General features: G+C 41.2%; 1 protein-coding gene across 6 annotated transcripts; it reads left to right on the top strand.

Moving 5' to 3' along the window:
• Positions 1-25,949, top strand: egln2 (egl-9 family hypoxia-inducible factor 2). Of its 6 annotated transcripts, XR_006360900.1 has the most exons (9): positions 2-313; positions 946-2,424; positions 10,461-10,580; positions 10,664-10,800; positions 11,919-11,986; positions 12,083-12,380; positions 17,190-17,251; positions 25,236-25,333; positions 25,705-25,943. XR_006360900.1 is itself a non-coding variant. In XM_044032282.1 (6 exons), the coding sequence occupies exons 2-6, from the start codon at positions 1,165-1,167 to the stop codon at positions 12,133-12,135; spliced, it is 1,638 nt and encodes a 545-aa protein (XP_043888217.1). In that variant the 5' UTR covers positions 2-309; positions 946-1,164; the 3' UTR covers positions 12,136-14,194. The 6 variants fall into 6 exon arrangements, 3 of the variants coding, with proteins under 3 accessions (XP_043888218.1, XP_043888217.1, XP_043888216.1); XR_006360899.1 differs by having other exon boundaries at positions 25,236-25,949; XR_006360901.1 differs by lacking the exon at positions 25,236-25,333 and having other exon boundaries at positions 25,705-25,937.

Below are 25,949 nucleotides of genomic sequence, written 5' to 3'. Positions count from 1 at the left end.
GGAGGAGGGGGAGTAGCGGGTAGAGAAAGGGAGAAAGGAGGCTGGGTGCTCGTTCGACATAGCGATGAAAGAGTTTGTTCCCGGTGACTGAGGAGACCTCGTCTGACTCTCAGGCTCTCCCTCTGCCCTGCAGTGTCGGGTTGACGCTGGTTCGTCGTCACCCCCGTGGACAATATCATCATTATTATTTATAACCGACCAGAATATTCTGTGTTACACACACACACACGGGCAAGACATACCCGGAAATAACATGCGTACTCTCCGCCTGTCACGTACGCTCACTGTGGATTTGCTTTACTGTGGGATGTAGGTAAGCATTTTACCACGCTGGGGCTTTTCGAGTGACATTTCACTATGCTTTTCACACACGCGTGGAACACTGTCAATGTATTTTAAGTGCGTTAAAGCGTTGGCTTCAAATACATTTGTATATTCGTGTATTTTTATGCCCATTTTTGTTAATGGGAAGAACAGTATCCCAAGGCTGCTAAGTTGGAGTCAATAACTGACCTCTACAAGTAATTTAATTGTCGTTTCTTTTACAGCCAAGTATACATTTAAATTGCATGCAGCTGTTATTTAAAAAATACATGTATTTCGTTGTTTGTATCTCTGTTTAGTTTGAATAAGCCTGTCAGTAAGTGTTTTCCTTTATTTTAAGGTAATAAAAATCAAATATTTATCTGCAGTGATTATTAAAAAAAGATGGACTTTTACTTTAAATTCAATTGTAGTCAATTGTAATGGTTGAATATGTTTGGTTGAATACATTTTTTTTTTACTTAAAGAAAAATGTTTTCAGGTCAGTAGACGTTTCAGAAATAAAAATATAAATAGACATAGACTTGGAACAACAATAAAGACTTATTTAAATTGATTTTATTTGTTGTCCTCCCCTGTGTTTATTAATAGGACTAAAGTGTATCGTTTTACTCTCCACAGATATTTTACGCATCGTCAAAATGTCCATTAAAGTGGTACAAGTGAACACGCAGCTTGAGAGCGTTGAATGACGGCAGCCGGGTGAAGCCAGGCGCGGAATTTAGGACATGAAACTTCTCTGCTGTGTGTGCAAGTGGCAGCGCTCTTCTTTTTCTGAGAAAGCCAGAAAATGAAGCGAGGACGTGAGCTACGTGCGCATCCAGCAGACGACGAGATGAAATGGAGAGCTTGGGACGCACTGACACTTTAAACCCAAGCTCTTCCCAGGAATCCGTCGCTGCTTCAGCGTCACACGAAGGAAGGACGAGCGGCCAGCAGCTCACCTATCTGGCGGCAGAGATTCAGCACACGTACCGAGCGGGTATGGGGCTTAACGGCTTGTGCGCGGCGCCGGTTGGGAGTCCAACGGCCGCGGAGTTACTCGCGGGTCTGGCCTCTCAGACCGACTCGCCTGGCATCACAACCCGGACGAAGAAGTCCAAAACCGGCGTGCCGCTCTTCAACGGAGGGGTGGTGTCTCCATCAGCCACGGTGGAGGGGTGTCACGCAGGTGCGCTGGCTCACACACCGAACGGTGACCCGCCACAGATAAAGCGTGCTGTGTGTGTAACCGGTGACGCCACGTACCCCGTCATCAGCAGAGCCTGCGTGGGGGCCAGGAAATGTCTTGAGAAGTGCCCTTCAGTGACGAGGAGGGTCAATGGCGACTTGAAGGGCAGGCAAGTGCAACAGCAGAAACGGAGAGGTGGAGATAACTGGGTGACTGAGACTGGACTTACCACAGGGTCACCAACATTAGGAGGTTCTGTGAACCCGGCTTTTGTTTCCAGAGACTCCGACTCAAAGAGGAGAAAGTTGACAGAGGTTAGTGTACCTCAAAAATCCTCAGAAGCCCCCAAAGTGGCAGGAGTGGTTGCCCCATTCCCAGCTACTGTCACCTGCAGCAGTTCCAGCTGCAACCAAAAGACTACCAATCATGTGCCCTGTGTCATTCCCCAGTTTCCCTTTACCCCACGGGCCGCTCACACTAACCAGCACAATGGACCTAAGATGGTCTTCTCAGACACGTCAGCTGCATCCAGCCAGGCTCCTCCTGTGGAGGTGAACATCATCCCTAGTGCACCATGTCCTGTAGGGATTGGCTGGTCAGCAGAGCGGTTAGCCCAGCAGTACATCATCCCATGCATGAAACACTATGGCATCTGTGTGAAGGACAACTTCATGGGCCCTCAGCTGGGTGACAGGGTCCGGGGGGAGGTGGAGGTGCTAAGCCACAGTGGGAAATTTCGGTGCGGGCAGCTGGTGAGCCAGAAGAACATTCCCTCTAAGAGCATCCGCGGTGACCAGATCGCTTGGGTGGAGGGACACGAGCCTGGCTGTGAGAGCATCGGGGAGCTGATGTCACACATCGATGAGGCTGTCATGCACAGTGCTGCCAATGGACAGCTGGGCGACAAGGTCATCAATGGACGCACCAAGGTACAGTAAGAGGAGCCACATCCAGAAAACAGAAAAAGCATGTATAGAGAGGCTGGGTGATTTAATACAATAACTATATCTTTTATTTTTCAATAGCAGTAATGCACTCGTTTGATATACATCAAATTAGGGTTAGGTGATGCAGCCAAAAAGTTTTAAATCAGTGGATATCGGTAATTATTAAAAAAAATATATATGTATCAGGTGATTTATATTGAGTCTGGCCTCAAATGTTTATTCAAAGAAACAATATGTAAATGTTGAACCTTCAAAAAAAATATTGAAAATTAGATTGCAATATATTGTGATTTCGTTATTGCCCAGCCCCAAATTAATATAATATATTATTAATTTGGTGTCAGATCAGTGTTGTTTTCTGGTCATGAAGAAATTTAAAACTGCAATTGTTTTCTTTCACTCAGGAGCATAAAAAATCTTTATGTGACATTTATCAGGATCATTTTTGAAATTATTTATTGGGATAATATAATTATATTTTTAGCTTTTGGCTGGTTGTATCATGTCTGGTCTGCTCTGTCTTTGCTTTGCTACTGCCAACATGTAAGCAGACAAATACACAGACATTAGCAATGGAGTATCAGGTTAGGATGTCACAATTAGGTCTGCTCCATTTCTGGCACACACAAGTTTCTAAGAATTGGCCTTGGGCTGAACCTTGCCTCTGACCCTGACCATGTGTCTGGGTCTAGGCCTGCCATAGTTTGCCTCCCCCCTCCCCCTGTGCCAGCCTTCATACCACTTCACACCCACCAGTAAAAAAACTAAATAAACACTGAGGCAGTATCTTCTCCATCATTGTTGTAACTCAGCCTTTGAAGACTTTCTCTATCACGACGTTTACCCATACAGACATGACACTGCTCTGGTAGAAAAGCATGTTTCTGTTTGTTTCCTTTATCTCTTGGCTCATGCCACAAAGCGGCATATTTTCTACTTTATTTCCCTTTGACGACAATGCAGGCTGGAGTTTAAATTTTCTCTTTATTCTTTATACATGGTACCTCTGTACACAGTACTCTAAATGTAAGAAGAATTAAATCACCCCTTTTTGTGATTGTACACAAATGGCCTGGCAGGCTGTTTTTAACCACTGTTAAAACTTTTTTGGATATTGTGTCAAGGCAGTGATCCTTTCAACCCCCTAGTAACAGTCAGGTAAAGTCAGTGACCCATGCATAATGAAGTCTGGTTAATTATTTATCCTGAATCTATTGTACCCCTTCCGATTCCCCCATAACATGTAAATGTAATGCCCCAAATTCCTCTGGTCAAAAAAATGTTTAAAAACTCTTTTCAGTAGAGGGTATGTTTAATCGGGATTCACTCCCAGATCAAATGACTGCAATGCGATGGGTTTTATAGGCGTTGCCTTCCGTTTGGCATCAGTGGAAATGTGAGAACTGGGTGAACTTGCCAGTTTCTTCTTTGTCTGCTTGATTTGGCCATAGATAAATTAATTCCAGTGCAATACTATGACATGCATTCATCTTCCAGCTGTTTGTATAGTTATCAGCATTAATGTTTGTAGCGAACCTGACTATTTTAAAATGACTACCGATTAGACTGAAATAAAATATACAACATAGTGACAACTCTGGGGGCAATTGTGGTATTTTTTTTTTTTCCCCTGTCATTTTATTTCCACTACTTTGGCGTAACAACCAGGGTGAAATAACTTGAAAAAGGCACTTATTTTAGTGTGAAAGGTGCTAAAGTAAAAAACACTCAGATGTCCGCGCAGCCCCCCCCCCATCTGCCAGTCTCTCTGTGTGAGAAGATATATATATTCTGGGAGCCTTATTTTTGTCTTCAGGATCCAAAGAAATGTTATGGCTCATTTCCCTATCGGCTGTGTGATAACAGGCAAGTCTGCAGTTTTTCCACAGATGCCTCGTGATTTTGACATTAGTGTGGTTTGAAAACATTTGTCGGGACCAAAGTACAAATTTCCAGAAAAAGAAAAATGGTGAAAGATGTTAGCAGAATGTCTGCAAACCTAGGTTTATTATTGCAGTCTATATGAGGATGGCAGAGGATGGTCTATTCATATTCTCTTAAATAAACACACGTCAAGATTGTCTTAATATTACCCTCCGTGCGTGTTTCTCTTGCGCGATAAAACCCTCAACGTTTTTAAATGCGTTTGCCCCACAGCCTTGTTCACCCCGTCTGGGTAACATCACACATAGCACTTTGCCCTCTTTATCAGTCTATTCATTTACATAAGCTTTAGGCAGTGTTTAAACAGGGTCTAGTCGAGTCTGCCTTTGCTATCGAGCGCAAGCTGCCTACGCTGCTGTCAGGTCAAAGTCGTGCCAAAGCCTGCAGAACAATCTAGGGACTTATGTCCTGGTGAATCGAATATACATTCTTATATTTATAAATTTTCACAATATATTTAATTTTCTTTTAAAAATGCAGTTTACAAGGAACCTCTGTCTTTTGAATAGTGCTGTCCTCAGCTAAACCCTTCATTATATGAATTTTAAATGTGTCATTGCATTCACGCATATGGTATATTATAATATTGTTTTCACTGGGGAGTGTGTATACATGTATGAGTGAAGAGAAATGCATATACATTGATCCAGAAAGGAAATGAGTTGAGATACATTTATTTTGGTTTATAGATAATTGGATAACTCGTTGTAGCCTGCTTCGGAAATCATTGGCTCATATTTGACCTTGCAATGACTAACTGATGGGTCCTCAGGTAAAAATGTTAGATGACCACATAGTGACTGTTGCCTTGGCAGATTACTTGATTTGCTCTTGGCACATTTAAGTAAAGTTCAGGGTTGCACAGTACAAAATGTTCTGGCTGGATGTTCCTGAGGAGGAGGAGGAGGAGGAGGACAGGAGGTGGTTTAATGATAGATATAGCACTGAGGAGTGTGACACTTGATAGAAGGTCACTGTGACTTTTTTGTTTAGTGACGATTATCCCCAAACCTTTGTCTTTGTCGTATTCTTTCATTTTCTTCCAAACATTTACGCCAATCTCCTTTTCATTGCTGTCTTTTTTTCCTTTGTCTTATCAACCCCCTTTTTAACTACTTGGACAAAATATTTTCCAGCAGTTGCCTTGGTAACAGGCCCATACAGTGCAGAGCTGTGTATTGTGTTTAAAAGAGGTGGAGAAAGGAGAGGCTGGCAGTACCCAAAATAATGCTGTACCAACAGTGGTTAATATTTCTGCTCTCTGTCTCCCGTTAGTCAGCAGCCTTTGAGACGTTACAGGATGGAGGATGGATTATAGATTTACCAAAAGGCATTGTCATTCTATCAATATGGTGCAAGGTGTTTTATGGGGAAAGTCTTGTTTTAACAGGGAAGAGGAAAAGCAAAATAGTGTAGGAGTGGACGGGAATGAGGGATAGGGAGCAAAGAGTGGGAGGACTGGTGAGTAAGCATGTGAGAGAGGCCGATGCAGCAGCAGGAGCTTTTTCATAAAGAGAATGTCTGCTGCAGCAGCCTGTCCTCACATGGCCCGCATAGAGTGCAGCAGTGCCACCATGCAGGCAGCAGTCAGACGTCATATAGTAGCACAGACAATACAGCAGAGCTCCGGGTTTGCGTGAACTGTATAGATGGACCGATGCATTTTATTTAGATCCCAGTGAGACAGTAAAATGAGAAAACAGAAATGCTGTAAAAAAAACAAAACAAAGACGGTCACATCTTCCTTACCAGCTTGAATTAATGACATAATTATCTACCAAATATTTATAATATTTTTATTTTATTTTTAATTTTTTGTTAATTTTCATATTGCTTTTAATTTATGTGATGCTGAAATTACTCGATGTATGGGCCTAACTACCTCCTCTTCTTTTTGATAATGAATGTTTTAGTAGGCTATATGGATGGATTATGTGGGAGTGGCTGTTTTTTTGTCTGATAAGGAAACTATGGACAATGCTTAAAGACACAATTCACCCTGAAAATCCAGATTCAGTCTTAAACCCGGAAAACCATCACTTAGAAGCCGTAAACTAGAGGTTAATCCAGCCAAATAATGGCCGATGACAAGAAGGTCAGGAAGGGACAGCGGTGACGATGCATTGTATCATAATTCAGGCTTTAGTCTCCTTCACTTAATGCCTGATCCTGATTTATAACGCACCCTGTGTCATCCAGGCTGCTGGTGAGTAATCAGCTGTGGAAATGGAGTAAGACGGCAGGGCTGCTTGACAGTTAGTGAGTTAACTGTCTCCCCAACCCCAGGGAAGGCAAACATCTGTTGTGCTGAAATACATTCAAAGCTGAAATAGACGACATAAAACTGATTCCACGACATAACTGCAAGGACACCATTCACATTTATATTGACCCTCTATAAGCTGTGCCCTGAAAAGGTTTATCCTTTAGGCCACCAGAATACAGAAACATTATGACTCACTTCACAGCACAAAGGAACTGTTATTCTGTATCCAAAACAATCCACGTTCACCTGGTATTTATTGTGCTCATTATGACACAGCTGTGGTCTTATTGGCTGATTGAAATTTTTTCTTGTGATAACCTTTTTGGCCATGTTGCCCAGCCCTGTACAGCATCATCCCCATCTGTGTTTTAACACCTGCTGTTTCCTGGACACACACACACACTCACTCATAGTTCTCCTTCTCATTCCTTCTAATGCCAGTATTTGTTCAGCCGTCTCCTCCCTCATCTCTCCACCAACATTCATCTTCTCAGAGACACACACCACTTGTACCCAGAATGGATTGTCCTGACTTGTCCGGCCATCACCTTGACAGCCCAGGTATCTGCCCAGTGCTGCCATTAAGGCGTTAATGCTAGTGCCTGGTCGACCGGTGTTTGGTGCCAATTTACCCGACTGTGGGCAAAGATCTCAGAGTAGATGAAGGAGAGAGATGGGAAGAAATGACAGATAGTATCGACATGCTGTGTCACGCTCTGTTTGTGTGGGGTTTATGCCACAGGCCAGGATTGAGCTGTCTTTTGTGGTGTAATACAAGTAAATTGTTGTTATTTTGCGTTTATTGATGTTACTGGTTTGAGAGAAGAAGCTATTTGCTGGGAAAACACTTGTTTTCCAGTTTAATCTAATAAAAAAAGAATCATTTACTGTATATCCCTTCTCATTAAAGCTTTTCCAGTCACCTGGGAACTTTCCAGAGTTGTGCACAGGGTGATGCGTTTTATAATTCTGTGCAAAAGTCTTATGCCACCGTTAGATTTGCTGTTTTAGCATGGCTATAATGGTGTAATGTTCATACAGTGTAATCACTGTATTGCAACACATCCAGAACATAGAGAAAGCATGTGTCAAGGCTCTACTACAGTGCCACCTAACCAAAATCACCTTACATTTCCAGAGTTTCCCAAACATTGATCAATAAGTGGCAACAGAATCAACACTGACCATCACACTTGATTGTTTTTGCGTGCGTGTGTAAGGTGCTGGTGCTGGTGCTGGTGGTGACCGACCATATACTCACTACAGTAGACCACACTACACCACGGTATAGAGTAGCACCATTCATTACACAGTATATTAGTTTCATATTTTTGTTAGATTTGTTCGTTATAATGGAGTACATTCTGAGAGTAATTGTTTTGATTTTGTGTTTGTGTGTTTGCCATCCAAAAAAAAGCAACCCTGAAAATGGTCACGCTTCAATTCAAACAAAACTAAACCTATCTTTGTACAATAGCACGACTCTGACTTTGACTCTAGTGGAACTTGAATTAATGTTATTATTAAACCCTATGTACTACTTCATGTCAAATATCTGCAGTGAAAAGGGTCTATTATACCGGGATGAAGACATGCTTGGGCATTACACGCACATGCTGATCAACAGTTTGGAAACATACAAGACCAACTTTCAGTCACATCATTGCAATACAAATGCAAACGATCACGTAAACAGTCAACAGTCAAATAGCAACAAACTGTCCAGCTCTATAGTTCACACTGTAATATATTATGGTGAAAAAATCACCATGGCCGCAGTCACTTTAAGAGAGTGGGTATACACTACTTTATTAGGCACACAGAACACCTACTAAAGTGGCAGGCGTAGCGCCTCATGTGGTCTTCTGATGCTATAGACCATTTGCTTCAAGGATGCCTTTTTATCATCTCGAACTGGTCTGGTAATTGAAGAGCATTTGCACAGGTGTACCTAATTAGTGGTCAATATAAAAGCAGCCTTTTATTTAAATTGTTCATGCATTTCTTTATACATTTCTCAAAAAATCTCCGATACCTTTTTGGAGCAATGCCATATCTGTGAAAAATGCGATGACATCTTGTGGTGTCACTGTCTACATTTATAAACAAACACAATGTAAACCTTTAACAACACTGTTTTCAAGTGCCACTGCAGTGGGTACGATTTCCAATGAGAATTGTTGCTGTAAGTACTTTTACAAAACATGAAGTGATAAAATGACAAAAATCACATCATCAGCTGGTTTACAGCACGATCACCTGGTTTCCTATGGAGTGACTCAAGCTCAGTAGTTACGTAGTTATACGTCTGTTAACCCGAGCGCTGAGCTCTGTGTCTACATGTCAACTGGTAATCCCTCGTTGCTCCTGGCAACTGTGCTGGCACCATGGGAGTGACATGTGATAGAAAAATGCACTGCATGTTGGAACATTGTCTGGATGTGTGTGTGTGTGTGTGTGTGTGTTTGTGAATGGTAAAATCTTTTTTTTGTGTTCATTTGATGCACTCATGATGTCGCTTGTCTTTTTGTCATGTCACTTGGCACCCAGAGCAAAAGGTCCGGTGTTTCATGAACTCTGACTGAAAGTGTTGGTCAGTATTGAGAGCTGTCACACATAAGTATACCCTTACTCACTTGGCTGTGAGTGAGGAGTTTAAGGTATCATAAACAACACAATGACACATGCATGTGTCTTGGAAATCTATGTAAGCACTCTTTGATTTCCAGAGCGTTAAGACTCACAGTGTCGTATTGGAGTGTAAATGATAGTGTCAGGCAACTTAAATCGATACTGCAGCAGTGCAGAACCTGTTCGTCGTGAGTGTCCTTGAAACTGAGCTGAAGTGATGCACTCGCTCTGATATTGTAACTTTTGTTTCCCGTGCAGAACATTATAAGTCAAAACAGTGACACTATCTTCCTCCTACGTCCTTTTGTAGTCAGCCTATTACTCCCTTCCTTCTATCACTACCTACAATCTCTATATGTGTCAGCAGCAGCTGTTGTCAGTCAGTACGAGAATCATCTGTGGGTTTTTCTTGCTCTACTCAAAAGACGACACCTTAAAAGGTCCTATTTAGACGTGTTCTTAACGTCTGTCCAGAGCGACCTGATGTACCCACTGTGTCCTGAATGCCTCTTTTGATCTGATTCAAAAACATTGCATGTTATTGTCAGGTGTGAACAGTTAATTGTAATCAGATCACTCAGGACAGATGTTAATACCAGGTCTGAACAGGGTAGCCAGTGAAGGCAGTTTAATAATGTAGCCTGAAACCTGAGCATCTTCCTGTGATTCAGACTCAACTTCTAATGCTTCACATCCCCCAACACACAGATGTCATGCAGGGGAAATACCAGTGTGGGGCCATTGTTTGAACATGGATACTACTGTACCTGCACGTTGTTTTGCAGCTTTGAAAAAACATATTCATCTCCTCTTCCTACTCATGTCGGTGTGTTTGAAATGTTCTGCTAAGTATGAAGGTGTTCTACCCATAAAGAAAGTTCACGGTGGGGCAATGGAGAAATGAAATGATAAGAGACAGCATAGCAAACAATGAAATGTAGACCTGGTCTGAATGCTGATTGATTTCCTTTGTCTCATCCCACCAATAATTGATTTATTCCCTCTTTTTCCTTGAACGGTTGCCGTTCACTTGCAGTGTGCTCATCCGTTTGTCAAATCATCCACAACAAAACCCATTGTTTTTACAATGCTATGCAAAATGTACTTGTATGGCCCCATGTGGACACAGATGCACAATAAATGATCCTGTTTTATTCTGTTTTTTTTTTTTGTTTAGGCCATGGTTGCTTGTTACCCAGGTAACGGGGCAGGGTATGTCCGCCATGTTGACAATCCCAATGGTGATGGACGCTGCATCACATGCATCTACTATCTCAACAAGAACTGGGATGTAGAGGTACATTTATACAACATTTATGTATGTGTGCTCAACTGGCTGTATTGCACTCCATTGAGAGACTGTGTTGTTTAAATTTGTAGAAACAAGGAGGGTTGTTGCAGATTTTCCCTGAGGGCAAAAATGTGGTAGCCAACATCGAACCTCTGTTTGACCGACTGCTCATCTTCTGGTCTGACCGCAGGAATCCACACGAAGTCAAGCCAGCCTACGCCACTCGGTAAGTAAGGCTTGTGCAAAGAAACTTGATGCAAGTACTTACCACACAACTGGACAAGACAAAATGTAGTATCAGTAGTGTCACAAAAAGAACTTTTGTCTTGTTTGCGTTTTGTTTATTTTAACAAAGCAATGGCATGTAGTTGACTTTGGACTTTCAAACTGGTCTTTGTTCACTCTTAAATGAACTCTTAAGCTCCATCATTCCAACAAAGCTCCTCAATCTGTTGGTAAAGGAGAAGATGTTCACAGACTTTTCCCACACATGCATTGAGCAGGAATGCTGCTGTGAGGGAAATACTGTGCTGATAAATTTTTGTCTTTGTTTTCATTATTTTTCTTACTTTTAAACGTGTAAAAGTGTCATCCCAGTCGCTAGCATAAAACAAAACCCCACTATCCTGAGAAACACAGAGAGAGTCGTCTTAACAAGCACTGAGTGAACTCATGGTGGTTTGAATGTAACAGACATGTGTTAATATTTAAAAGTTATACACCTCAGCTTTAAGGTGCTGATGTTGTTCAGTGTGGCTGGTCATCTCAGTAACTGATTGCGGCCTTGAAGTGCCTTGTTTAAAAAAGGCCTTCTTCCTCCTTCCTCAAGCTGATTTTTGATACAAATGTTTGTTTCTTTCATCATGTGAAACAACCCTTGTCCGTACATAAAGAGACACCTGCGCACACAAACACACACACAAAATAGAAGCACAACACTAACTCCCCTGTCCTCCCCCTCTGACTGCTGGGGGGCGAGGTGTGGCTGGAGGAAGGAAATATGTGTTTCCTGGGGGGGTGAGGAAGGTTCGATTGCACGGCTCGTGCTGGATAAGCACAGACGAGGGAGACGGGAGTAAACAACGCAGCCCCCACTGGAGAAACCGTAGAAACGAATCATGACGTATCATTCAAGCATCATTTCAGCAGAATTAAAATGATGGAGCATTTTTCCTTTCTCGGAGATCTGCAGAAAATTGATTGGTCATTGTTGGGCTCAAAGTTCATGTTGCGTGCTCGTTCCTTTGGACTTTGCAAGTCAATATTTGACACTGGACGATGTTTAGATGTCTAAGAACGATGATTGCTCAGGTCTTATTTGTTTCCTCTTCTTGCATCACTCAGCTTTGCCATCACAGTCTGGTACTTTGATGCTAAAGAGAGAACAGAGGCTAAAGAGAAATACCAATTGGGTAAGCTTTATTTATTACATCTGTACCATCATGTCATCATTTCACTCCAGCACAATGTTGTATGTGCCTAATATGTTCTTTGTCTCTCGCTTACAGCAACAGGACCGAAAGGTGTTCAAGTGCCTGTCAGTCAAAACAGCAAGACATAGACGTACAATCAGTGGAGCGCACTCTAAAATGTTATGTGCCTTCTTCAAACCGCAAATGGACGTCACGGTCATAAAAGGAGGCGCTGTAAATCTCTTCACCTCTGCAGCTCCATGTCACTCGTACATTGTCAGCTGTTAAAGTCTCATCACAGGGAAGCGACGCAATGTTTTCCAGCCACGTGATCGACTTGCCGATTAACGACGTGGCAAATATAGAGCACAACGGACTGGATTGTGTGACGAAGGTGAGACCGAGATGACACTTTGTGGCAAAAAAACCCACAAAAAACAACAAAAATGAGTGAAGAGTGAACTATGAGAAAAAAATAAATCATCACAGACTCATGAATATTATTTTGTTGTGGTTCTGCCTGTTTCACCTATCAGTGATGTGATGTGTTTAGAAATCCCAGTTTTACTCTGCTCTGGTGTCATTTTTACGTCACACACGAATGATCAATCAGTGGACACAATGGGTGCGAGGAGAAGAAATCAACGGTGTTGTCTCTGAAATATCGCAAATTCCTGTTGACAGTGATATGTTTTCTTTATTTCATTGTGTGTGTGTGTGTGTGCGCGTGTGTGTGCGCGTGCGTGTACGCGTGTGTGTGTGTGTGCTCAATGAAAAGACACGGAGAAGAAAAAGTCCACAAATGATTCTCAGCTATGATATAGTGGAAAGTTGCCCCGTGGCTCTCATTTGGTCAGTCCTGGCTTGAACTCTAATCCTGAAGATCACAGGGATTTAATTACAATTTCTAATCTGCATGAAGATGACTCTACACTTAGGTTTTACTCTGTATAGCAAACTAAGTATAGTACCAGGACTCTATTACAATATCTGCAAAAAAAAACTACTGCCTCAAAATGTTCGTGCCACACAAATCCTTAGAATAAAGCATGAAAGTTTAATTTCTTTGGTAGAGGCTGTGTGTGAGACCGTGACCATTTCAAGACTAAACTTTTGGTAATACACAAAGTTTTTTCTAGCAATTTCTGTTTTATAGAAACTCGCACTTAAGTCGAGAGGCAAAAGCTGCCCAGAGGCAGACGTCAAAACAGGGTTTCATGAGTGTGTGTGTGCGCGCCTCGTATGCCTGTATAGAGCTTCAGCTTGACTCTGTTCATTTGTTAACATAATGGAAATGGTACACTCTCACCGGCCACTGTATTAGGTACACAGTACACCTGATGAAGTGACAGGAATGGCACCCTGCGTGGTCTTCTGCTCAGCTTCGAGATTCAACATGTTGTGCATTCAGAGAAGGTCTTAATATCTCGTCGTTGTAATGCGTCGTTATTTGAGTTACTTGGTTTTCTTTCTCTCATTTCAAACCAGTCTCCGACGTCCTCCTCTGACCTATGACCAGCTTTGTCTGGCACCAACAACCGTACCACGTTCAAAAGTCATCAAATCGCCTTGACCGTCCCTGCATTGACCTATAATTGGCTGGTAAGATATTAATAATAACTTCAGTGGCCTGTGCGTGTATATCACCAATGCAGACCCTAAAAGAGCAATATCAATGACATGATACTAAACGTTAGGGGCATGAGAGCAGAGAAAGCACAGAGTAAAGCAAACACTGTTCATGAACAGCAGAGTGGAACTGTTACTGGCTCACATGATTTGAGCTCTTGTGTGAAAATGTGTACGTGCACGTTTCCATGTATGCAACATATTCTGCTGTCTTGAAGAAGCTCACGCACGGGTGTCGTCTCGGTGTATGTTGGCGAGGTTTATGAAGCACTTTATTGTTTGCATTACCGCGTGTGAATGATGTTAAAACGTTAACAAGTGTAGATGAATGCCTTTTATGCTGTGGATAATATGTTCATTCAACTGCAGTAGGAACTAGAAGAATATAATATAGTAAATGCTTTAAAAAAAAAAAGAAAAGAAAACATTTGGAGGATTTAATTGAAGCTTATTTATTATTTTATTTTGTACACCAAGTGTAATTGACTCAACTGGGAGACAGAGTCTCAGTTTTATTCAGACACGGGTTCAAAATAAAGATCAAAGTCGGTCGCTTGTTTCACAAGGACTCAAAACTGAGTAACCAAGTCGGTCTGTTTATTTGAGTGAGCATGAAAGATGAGCAGCAGGAAGAGTGTTGATGTGTAGTCAGGGGTTCAATGACAGCACAACGTCCTCATCAGACTGTGCTGATGAATATCTGAGCAGAGTCTGGTGAGGAACACTCACCTTCTTGGTGGATATTGATGCACCTAATGTAAGTGGTGCAGTAAAACGATCAGGATTATTCCTTTCTTAAGAAAGGCTTGATGTATTATATAATATGACAAACATGTTGAAGGTTTAATTAAAGCCTCAATAGTATAACTTCATTAACTTTCATTAATTATATGGTTTAAAATATCAGCACATTAAAGAGTTTTAACACACTTTTTAAATAATTGCATGGGTGTTCATGGTTAAAAAAAACCCATACACCATTGAGAAGATGACAGAGAATTTTCCATATTCATGTGATTTAGTTGGATGAAGGTCAAGTGGAAAATTTCCTGTAACCCTTTTTCCTGTAGACCAGCATTTCAGGGTGATCCAAATTACAGACCATAGCTGATAGAGCATAGAGTTGTACCAAATATAGACATATTATTGGTTAACATATCAGGGTATTAAGAGTTTTAACACATGTTTTAATTAAGTGCATGAGTGTTTAGGACTGCTGATTAACCAGCAGATTGTTTTTATGGGGAAAGAAACATACACCAGTGAGTAGATGACAGAGAATTTTCCATATTTATGATTTAGTTGGATGTAGGTCAGGTGGAAATTTTAACAATGGGGGAAAAAGTAGCCCTTTTTTCCTGCAGACCGCCATTTCAGCCCCTTATGTGATTTTAAAGGCCAGGATAATAACACGATTAAATCACACTAATGAGGAGCTCAAAGAGCCTAGGATCTCTTGTTTAAACAAAGTGAGAAATGATTCCTGGGTCTTATGTGGGTTATTATTCCCCACCCAACCCTAAGAACCTCATGGAAATAGGTAGTTTTCAAATTTACCCATCAATGAAAAACACAAAGGTCATAAACCTACTGTATGTCACCACTTTTTACACAAAGTAGAACTGAAACGGTGGATAAATGGAATCTTCAGCCCAGTGCGTCACAGACAAAATAAAATAAAACATCAGACGTCAGGACGGTTCACTCACGGTTTAATACAAACACGGTCATACGCACAGAGGAAAAGATAAAAGCACATGTCACCCGCTGTAGTCACCCTCATGACACTGAGTCACATCATATCACCACAACACACACACACACACACTCCTCCAACATAAACCAACTCCCCACAGAAACACAGATGGTGTTCATTAGCATATTCACGCACACATGCTACACACAAACAATCCATGTCCGTGTTGTATAATCCCTCATCAGAGCACAATCATCAGTCATTGTCATCCTTAGGACACTGCACTGACTGCAGATTTGGACAGCCTAAACAAAGCCTTATCCCTAACCCTATCCCTTAAATGAACTACAATTTAAATTTGAACCCTAAACCCAAGCTGTTAAGCAGTCCTTCATATATGAGGTTCTGCCTCATTAGGACCAGGTTTTTGTCTCCATGAGGACTAATGGTCCTGAAAGGGCATTGTTTATGCCAGAGAAGCATGTGACCTGATGTGTCCTAATCATCAAATCACAACATGCATGATCTTCAGGCACTTTACACAGCAAGGCCAAGCCTTAAAATAATCTTTATATCTTGTCTTATCAGTTACTCCATGAAACCAAACATTAAAGTTTACTTTTTAATTCTTTCAGAAGCTAAAACCAGCAAGTGGGCACTTTTACATCAAGAAAGATTAATAAATTATCCATGTACATTAGATGATACATTTGCCATTGACTGATTAATCATTGTGGCTCTACAACGAAGAAAAAAAATTGCTACTTAACTCTGTAAGCGGGTCACATGATGGTGAAATGGGTAGCTTTGTTGCCTCACAGTGCGTGTGGTTCTCTCCCGGCACTGTGGCTTTACAGCATTTGTCCCTTTGGTGAGGAGTGGTTAAGTCAAGTTTAATGAACGTGTTACATGTTATCATGGAGCAGAGGTGGAGTGAGTACTGAAATACTCTACTCAAGTAAAAGTACCACTATTTTTGATAACATTTTTACTTCAGTACAAGTCAAAGTACTGGTCTAAAAATTTTCTCAAGTTAAATTAAAAAGGTTGCTTGTTTGAAATGTACTCAGAGTAAAAGTTACTTAGTTACTTTTTTGAACAAGGTCCTTTCTTGTGTTGTGCAAAAAGCACAAGGACACAAATCTCACATTAATTGTTTTTAATTAAAGGCAACACTTTACAAATTAAAGTGCTGACAAAATAAAATATGTAAGCTCATAATGTATCAGTCAAAATGGGTCAAAGGTCACAAATGTCACTCACTCACTGAACTCCTTTATTAATGAATGCCACTTCACCTGTCCTCATCATTCACTGCCAAATTTAAACTCAGGTCAACACTGTTTTACTTAGTAATGGATGTGATTTAAAACATAGCAAAGTACAGCACTTCCAAAAAAACATACTCAAGTAAAAGTCAAATTGCAAATGTTAAAAAGTAAACCTACCACTGAATGGAACAAGGTTGTTTGAAACCATTAAACGCAAATACATCACCAGAGGTTTTGGTGCCGGCGCATAAACAATATTTTACGTTTTACACATAACACCAACATTTATTTTTTTAAACAACAAGCCTTTCAAATGACACTGAGCTCAGTGGTACGACGCTGCCCTCTGCTGATGAGAAGAGTTTACTGCAAAGACAGAGTCAGTGTTGTGTCTTTCCTGTGACGTGTATTAGCTGAACTTTTTTTATTTAATGTGTCATGCATAGAAGATAATGTCCAGCCCAAATGGGCCTACAAGACACAATTACTATAGAATATCAGAGTACAACACATTTTGAAAGGACATTTCATTCACTAAAGATGGTCTTTTTTTTCATCATACAGAAGAAAGAGTGACGTCTAATCAAATTTTTTTTTTCTTTCAAAGCTACAGGGAGCCACTGCAGACAGACTGAAGAGCCCCATGGTTGCAGACACAGCTGTTCTCAGGTGAGTGGAAGGTAGCTGAGCTGCTAAAGACTGACTGACTTCTTGATAAGTTTGCTTTAATGTACAAACAATTGTGCCTGTGGTCGCACCAGAAACACTGAGAAAAAAACACTAGAAAACACTGTTCCTCACACTGTCCCTCACATTATTCAAACATAAACTCCTGCAACAGCACTGACCATGAATGGAACAATCTGTGATCGTTTGAACGGCGCTGATATTTATTTTGTATTGCGTTAAATGCACTTTGAGAAGTTCATGGGTGACACATGACATGTTTATCTTCTCTCAGAGAGAAACCAATGCTGTTGCTAATATCGTGCACTCTTCATTTTATGCACTTTCAGTTACAACTTGGTCAAAGATGATTAACGCATGACATTTCTTTTTTAAATTTGAAATAGTTACAGCTCATACTGTGTTATTTTGTAGGTGTGCGGACACTGATGACCAAAATTATTTCAATAATCGTGCCTCACCTGTGTAGGTACACTTATTTTATTATTTTTTGAATGCATTTGCTATATGTAATACACAATGCCACACAGGGCCGGCTCTACCTAATTTTGTGCCCTAGGCGAGATTGCTCTCCAGCAGATGGCGCTCTAGGCGACCGCCTATATCGCCTATGCCAAGAGCCGGCCTTGATGCCACAGTCAGACGCACGTTACATGGATTCTAAAATCATGTCACTGGCTCCCAAGTGATTTTAGAATACATTTGATATTAAAATGATTATTTTTAAGGCTCATAGGGGATTATAGCTCCACAAACGTAGCTGATTGGTCATTATTGGCCATTCTGTGGTCTAACCATAAAAGCAAAGGTGAGCAGGTCTTCTCACTTTCTGACCTCCACAGCTGTGATTGTTTCATTGTTTTTTTATTATTTTATTCTAATTGTGTTGTTTTGTCCCTGCTGCTTGCCACTTTTTTTTTTTGAGTAGTTATATAAAGTGCATCATAAATTATTCATATTATTATTAATATTAATTCATCTCTTTAGTGCATAGACAAATGATGTGATTTACTCTAAGGAAACTTTTTCTATTTCTCTGTTATAAAAAGCAAACTATTCCACAGTCGTATCATTTCACATTTACACAATATTCACCAGGGAATCCAGCCCAATTATAAACCCCTAATTTATGAACACCTAATAAACAACATGTAAATCTAATAGTAGTAGTTATATCCACAGATGCCACACGCATATTTAAATCCGAGAAGCTATAGAGTTGAGACTACTTGCAGACAGAGGTTCAGACATGGAACCTGTCTGTTTCTGTCTTCTTCTTCCACCTTGTGGTTCGTTTTCTCTATTACAGTCCAGGCCAAATTGTTGCTGTGCTGTCATGTGTAACCACCAGAGGTCAGCAGTGACTATAACAGGTGATATTTATTACACAATACAATGAGCAGCAGTAAATACAGACGCATTACAGATTTCACAAAATCCCAGATACCAGTCCCAAACAACAACAACAACAACAACAACAACAACAACAACAACAACAACATAACCCACACAGCGCTTCTGATTCTGAACATAACACAGTGACATGCAAATGTAAACCTGCTCCAAATACATGCTGTTGTGAACCTCAGTGCTGTGTCAGCATGAGTTTGGATTCTCTGTGTTCACAGGGGAGAGGTCTTTGTGTAAGTGAAGGTTATATAAAGACTGGGTGTGTTCAGCCATGTTCTCTTTGTTTGGAGTCCATGCTGGCACCAGCAACTGCGTGTGTGCGTGTGTGTGTGTGTGTGTGTGTGTGTGTGATTACATTTGATAATTAGATTAGACTTTACTGATAAAAACCGGAAACATTTACTCAGTTACAGCAGCAGATGGGTCAGACAGATGCAAAAAGTTGTAGAAAAGTAAGTCACCTTTTTAGAGCACATTAGTCTATTCTGATTTAGGTTTACAGTCTTTTTCACACAGCATTCATAGTAATAGTCAGAATGCATTCCCTAGCTTACCATAACCTAAAGCCAATTCTAACCCCCCAAAAAGACTGTTAAATATTACATATTAAATATTATATTAAACACTGCAGAGAGTCAAAGGACCTCAGCAGAGAAGGTGGTCTATGTTTTTGGTCCAAGAGAAATGTTCTTTTCTATCTCTTGTTACAATGATGCAGCTCTTTCTGCTGTTATCTATTACTCCACGTGTGTGTGTGTGTGTGTGTGTGTGTGTGTGTGCGCGTGCATGCGTGCGTGCATGCGTGTGTGTGCGCGCACCATCTAAAACTGATGCAGCTTCTGATTTCCATCATTGTTTAACCAGATCATTTGGTTTTTACAAAGTTTAAAATCTTTTCAGCTGCTTCTCTGTACATATCAATTAAAAGGTTCACACTTTTTCGTTGGTATAGCTATACTTAATGTATCACCAAATACACCTGCAGAGACAAAATGGTGTCTGTTTATGTTTACAGGCTCATGTCACGTTAAGTTCTTCAGTCATTACTGAGCACGCATGCACGCACACACACACACACACACACACACATATTTTCACAAACGCAGTTCCTTGTTCAGGAAATTAGTCTGGATTGAAGGATCTTAGCTGGTGCGTCCACATCCATCATCTGAGAGGAAGCATCTGTAAAAGTTGATGTATAGGAATAATTCTTATTCTCAGAATGACATGTCGTCTTAATAAAAAATACATGAATGTACAGGATATCTATAATAAACGATCACGCCGTTCTCAGAGAGGACGTGTGATTAAAAAGGGACGGACTTAATTATTAAGAGACAATGGAAAGTGACAGGGGAGACATTTATTAACAGCGTGAAATATCGGTATGATTTTGGATCAATTAAGGCAACAAGAACAATATGCAAGCTTTATATGCTGAGTGAAGTCCATTATTTCTATTTTAATGACAAATACTGGGCCATGTTCAGAATTTTCTGTAATTCAAAATATAAGCAATAAATAGCTGCAGAGGAATATAAAATAATATGTCAATGATCAGACTTTTACTATTAACGTTTACTTTACACCACTGCTCATTTAAACCCCATTAAATATAAAGCAATAACTAATACATGATTGTGTGTCTGGACACTGAGTGCTTCAGTTGTTGCTTGGTAATTATTAAAAAAATCTCTCTTCTCCATCTCTATTTTATTATGTTTTTCTTTGCTCTGCATTTTCTGCCAAAAGCCCAATTTGATTTCTTGTCCCTTTCGCTCTTCATCGCCAGACAATAACAAACTCAACATACAAACAAATCAACATTAAACCATAATAGCAGAAAAAGACGACTCCTGAGCATCTGACAATGTTTGAACTGTGTCTCCTTGTTCAAACAGCAGGATTATATCTGCATGCACAGAATATCACTCTGCCTTTTTAACGTGTCCTCTGCTCCAAGGTCACACCTATAGTTTCCATGGTGATGGATCTCTTATGCCGCATGTGTCAGAGTAACTGGGGGATGTTTTTTCTCTCTTGGGCTCCATATCTATATAGACTGACTTCTCATATTTATGTTTATGTGTGGAGCAAAGCATCATCATATGCTAAGATTTAGGGATTCACGACGGTATCGGCCGATATCAGAGAGTGAGATAGATAGATAGATAGATAGATAGATAGATAGATAGATAGATAGATAGATAGATGGATACTTTATTAATAACGAAGGAAATTCAAGAGATGGAAAAGATGGACATGGAGCTTGAGTCTTTCGTCCGTCATTGTGCGGCAAGCAGGGGAGCTTACGATGGCAGATGAGACGGAGCAATACCAACAGGGGGCAGTATAGAGTCAATGCTCCAATCAGTCAGAAAAACAACGTAGAAGCAAAATTCCCTTGTAGTTAAACAACTCTAAAACATGCTGCCAGAGTTCACTAGTTTATCCCTGCAGCTTCAAAACGGACAGTGTCTGCCAGGTGCTCGGCGTCACTCACTGACACACTGTGGTTTGATTCGAGGGGCTATCCACTGAAGCTATGCTGCAAATGCTGCACCACACCAATGAGTAATAATCCCCATTAATCCATTAATATGACAACTTCCACCACCCCACGAAACCTGCTTGCGTTTCAGTCCATTTCAGATCAAGCACAATAAAAAACAACAACTCTTCAATGGTCTCTACGTTTGTTCTGCACTGCCCCCTAGAGGAAGTATTGCTTAAACACGCTGGTATGCAGGTTAGTGATGGGATGGACGGATGTAAAACAGACTAAATTGAGAATAAATTGGCTTACTTAATGGTATCAGTATCAGGTTTTGTGGCCTTTGTCTCCTGATGTGATCTGACTATAGGCAGATGATTTGTGTAAGAGAATGACAGACACAATTAATAATGGTTGACTTGACGGACTTCACACATGGATTTAAATGTGTCTTTGTGTCCCAGGGGAGCCGCGTAGTGTGACTGTTCTCACGGGACTGGGTGTGTCTGAACACCTATCCCAGGGAGATCTCCAAAACAAGGGAAGGCTTAGACCGTCTGACCCCTCTGTCTGATCTCTGCTGGGTCCTCAGATGGGCCCCATATACTCCCCCAGCCCCACCCCCTCCAGCAAGAGTCTTTGAGGTCTGGTTTATGAAAAAGGCAGTGGGGGAATGTAATAAAGAAATAAAGTCAAGTCTCCAGGAGAGTCATACAGCACAATTGAGCTATCCATCCTACGTCCTGTGACATGTGCACTCACTGTATCACTGAATCACAGTCGTGATGATGAAGGCAGACAAGAACCAAAGATATACTGATCATATCTGGTCCGGCCTCACATCAGTTACATCATTTCAAACTTTCTTAGCAGGTGTTTGGGTAAACTGAGGTCGTCGTTGCACCGCTGTCCAGTTGGACAATATTTGCAGTGTTGACTAAGAAGAAAAATCACTAGATTTTAGTGTTAAGTTCTATTCAGACTTGTTCTAAGATTTTGGAATCTGTAAAAGCACTGATAGAAAAAGGTGGTGATAGATTTCCCTCTTAGTTGCTGGCTGGAAAAAATGCATGTTTTTACTGCAGAGTTAATGGTGTAGGTCAGGGGTCTGCAACCTTTAGGACGGATGAGCCATTTTTGTCATCTCTCCACCCACATTAATAAAATTAATCTTGAGCTGCGAAACCCATTTGACCCATAAAATGAAGATAATACCATGTATAAAGGTTTTTATACAGATATACTATATATACGTACGGTAGTTTTTGCATTTGTGGAATTTAAGAACATTTCAGTGCTGTTTATACCCAACCTCTGGATGGAATTAAAATGAACCCACTTTGAAATAAATTAAGAAGTTTTTGTGTTATATGTAGTTCATGCTTGAGAAAACCTGCCAAAGATGGACAGGACTCCAAATGTACACACATTAGTGCATTTAAGTGAAACACAAGACACACAAACTATTAAAACACTTGTATTTATCGCCTTGATCTCTAAATAATATATTTTTAAAGCTACTCCAATAGGGTTGCAGACCCCTGGCCTAGGCTCTTGACACACAACTACTGTATGCACTTATAGTTCCACTTAGGCCTGACCACTGTTTGAGTGAGAAGCTGTTTGTTGTGTAAACGACGACAGGACATGTGAATGAGGAGGATCAGGACAGAAAAAAACTGGGGCAGGGAAAAGAAGGTGATGCTGAACACATGTGATAGAGGCGCGGTGAATCTGAGGTTCATTTTTATTCATGTTCTCACATCGGCTACACACACACACACGTGTCCATTTGTCACAATAGGAAACGGTGTCAGTGAAACCAGGAGCACTTTATCTGTCCAACATGACAGCAACGCACTTCTTCTAATCTACTCTGACCAACAGGCATTACTACAGTAAGGGGATTATTTAGGCTGCCGTGTGTGCTCACGCACAGAGAGGGGGGAGGGGAGAGGCATCTGGGAGTTTTAGAGCATGCAATAAAATGTACAGGGGAGAAACGCTGATGAAACGGATCTTCAGTTTACATACTCGCACAACAACGAACCACAACGAACCACAACAGTCCACTAAAACCACTTCAGGCTAAATCCAGCCTGGGAAAAGGCTCACTGGTATTAATGTTTCATACCAGCGCAAAGACTTCCAACTGTGTTTTCATTTAGAGCGGGATCCTTTAATAGCGCTGACTATTGAAAAATTATATATCATCTTCAATACTGAAGGACTAAGACGGCAGCAGAGGTATCTGTGGATGTACTGAGGGGGATTATGAAGGACATAAGGTGGAATGAGATAATATTGCAATTCTTTATTTTATTTAATCAACTCTCCGTATACCTGGATTAACCTATGAATTGACACTGACATCATCAGCTTCATCGCCATGGCAGCAGTGACGTTTTTACTGGGCGAGGGAAAATGGCAAATGAGTTTCAGTTGATTCTCATCACACCCTTTACTGATTTACTAAAAGACTCCAACGCACAACTACACAAACAAAACTATATGCACGCAAACTGATGATGAAGAATGTAAAAATGTAAACGGTGTGCATTAGAGTAGAGAAAATATTCCATTCAGTTTGTTGAGCGATTTCTCCAAAGTCAACAGGTCTCTGATCTTGGTTCATGTGAGAAAGCTTCAACAGTGCTCCCACTGTGCAGCTCCTTCTCAGTCGTAAAATCAAAGTTGGAACAATACTTTTTGTTTTCCACAGCCGTGATAATGAAGCTAGCTCCGCTGAAAAAACAACAACAGCAGTAAACCTTGTGGCCACACTTCAGGCGTTCATGTGTTGACTTTTACACTTCCATGCGAGTGATCTCTGCACCGCACAGGACCAGTTTCAGCCAGTTAGTTCTTATGTAAACGGAGCTATGAATATACACATTACATGCTCAAATACTATACTTAGACTTTTTTTTTTAAGTCTTTCTCCCCACCTTGGGGTCGCAACAGCAGATGATCCACACTCATGATTTAGTAGAGATTTTTTTTTTTATACCTCAGACGCCCTTCCTTCAGTTTAGAGTGTCCAATTTACAATGAGCAATTGGGATTGGGTAACCCAGCCCTTAACATGGTGGGGACTCAAACCGGCAACCTTCTGGTCACAAGCCAAGTGCACACACATACTGCACATACTGTATGTGAGGCCCTAAGCATTTGACGATACACTGCGTTCACTGACAAGTGTCTGCAGGCTTTCTCACACACTCCTCCAACTCCCAACATGCACAACATACTTCAGTTGCCCCTTGCAGTCCCCATGTTTATGAGCAAACAAGCGAGGCATTCAGAGCACATGTTCTGTGTTTCACAGTCTAACCGCCTACAGCCAAACATGTAAAAAAACTGGTTGCACTCTATCCTGTTGGAGGCGGTTTCATCGTGAGGAAAGGAACCACGGAGAAGGATCTCACTGTGAACGCATTCTGACTTTATTGCCGTGTTGGATTTAAAAGAAAACGGGCCACAAAGAAACCGAACAATGTCTTCTTTTTCCATTTTTCTCTGGACGTGTCTTTATTCTCACAAAGAAAGCTAGTGAGCAGGGTCAGAGTAGGAGGTAGAGGAAAAGACACGGGGAGAGGTTGGGCTGCCAGAAAGACTCTGAGGTTCCTTGTGCTGCACAGTATCGTGTGACATCCAAGGCATAACTGTGGGCAAAGGAGCTGGGGAAAGGGGGAGGTGTGGAGAAAAGGGTGTGTTGAGCTCAGCAATCAGAGCCCTCCCTCTGCCGCTCACTCACTCATTTGCTCGCTCGCTCACTCGCCTCCCAACTACCACATGCCGTTCACATGTACAGTACATGAAATGGCCATGGGGCAGAACTTGTGTCCCAGAGGTGACACAAACTGAAAATACCATCTTCCCTAAATCAAACAGGCAAAACCTTATTCCTGAAAGTGACAGCGGCGATTCCAAAAACTGCCCTGACTGGGTGGATGAGGGTGGTGACCTCTTTCACAACAGCAACAAAACATGGATCCTGCTTTTTTTTACTCAGAAAATCTTTTCTCCATTGCCCCCCACCCCCCACCCCTCCCTTTGCAGCATAGGACGGATGACAATGTCCTGAACAGGGAATCGATGTTTCTCTCCCCCTTGTCTCACCACTGTCTCACCACTTCAGTGTTGCCACAGACTAGGAGGTGGGTGGAAGTTGATTCACAGGAATGAATTAATCACTCTATTTCCATCCAGTTACATCTTAGCTACTTAGCTGGATTACAGCAAGGATTAAAACAAAAAGCAGAGAAGTAATGTATTGTATCTTATTTATTTTATATATTTTTTTGTATATGACCATGTAGTAAAGCAGTGTGCTTTCACTGCGATACACAACCCCAGGCAGATTACTCTCCTCTCTGTGTATTATTGATTGACCTCAGCCCGAATGCAGGTCATTTTATTCAAGTACACGAATGCACACGGTGACACCGGGACATTTACAAAATGTGGTAATCACACGCCTGCTCGTAACACCACGTTACGTTGTGTTTTTTGTCCCCTCTTCTGACAGTGTCACGGGTGGACTGTTGCCGTGTCCTGAGGCCGTGGTGGTGGTGTTTGTTTTGACCAGCCTGCACCAAACAGATGCAGAATGTCCTCCAAATGGTAACTCTACCTGTCAGAGACACACAGGGAGTGTGCACAGGGATCAAATGACTGTGAGGAAAGGGGACAGGAACTGTAGTTTCCACTCGTCATTTTTTATTTTTATATCAGATGGCGAAGGATGAGTTACATACATATGATATGATCAAT

This window comes from Solea senegalensis, linkage group LG8, assembly GCF_019176455.1.
Source record: "Solea senegalensis isolate Sse05_10M linkage group LG8, IFAPA_SoseM_1, whole genome shotgun sequence".
NCBI classification, from domain to species: Eukaryota; Metazoa; Chordata; class Actinopteri; order Pleuronectiformes; family Soleidae; genus Solea; species Solea senegalensis.
Note: the sequence above shows the minus strand (reverse complement) of the source record. Positions and strands in the feature narration are given on the sequence as shown.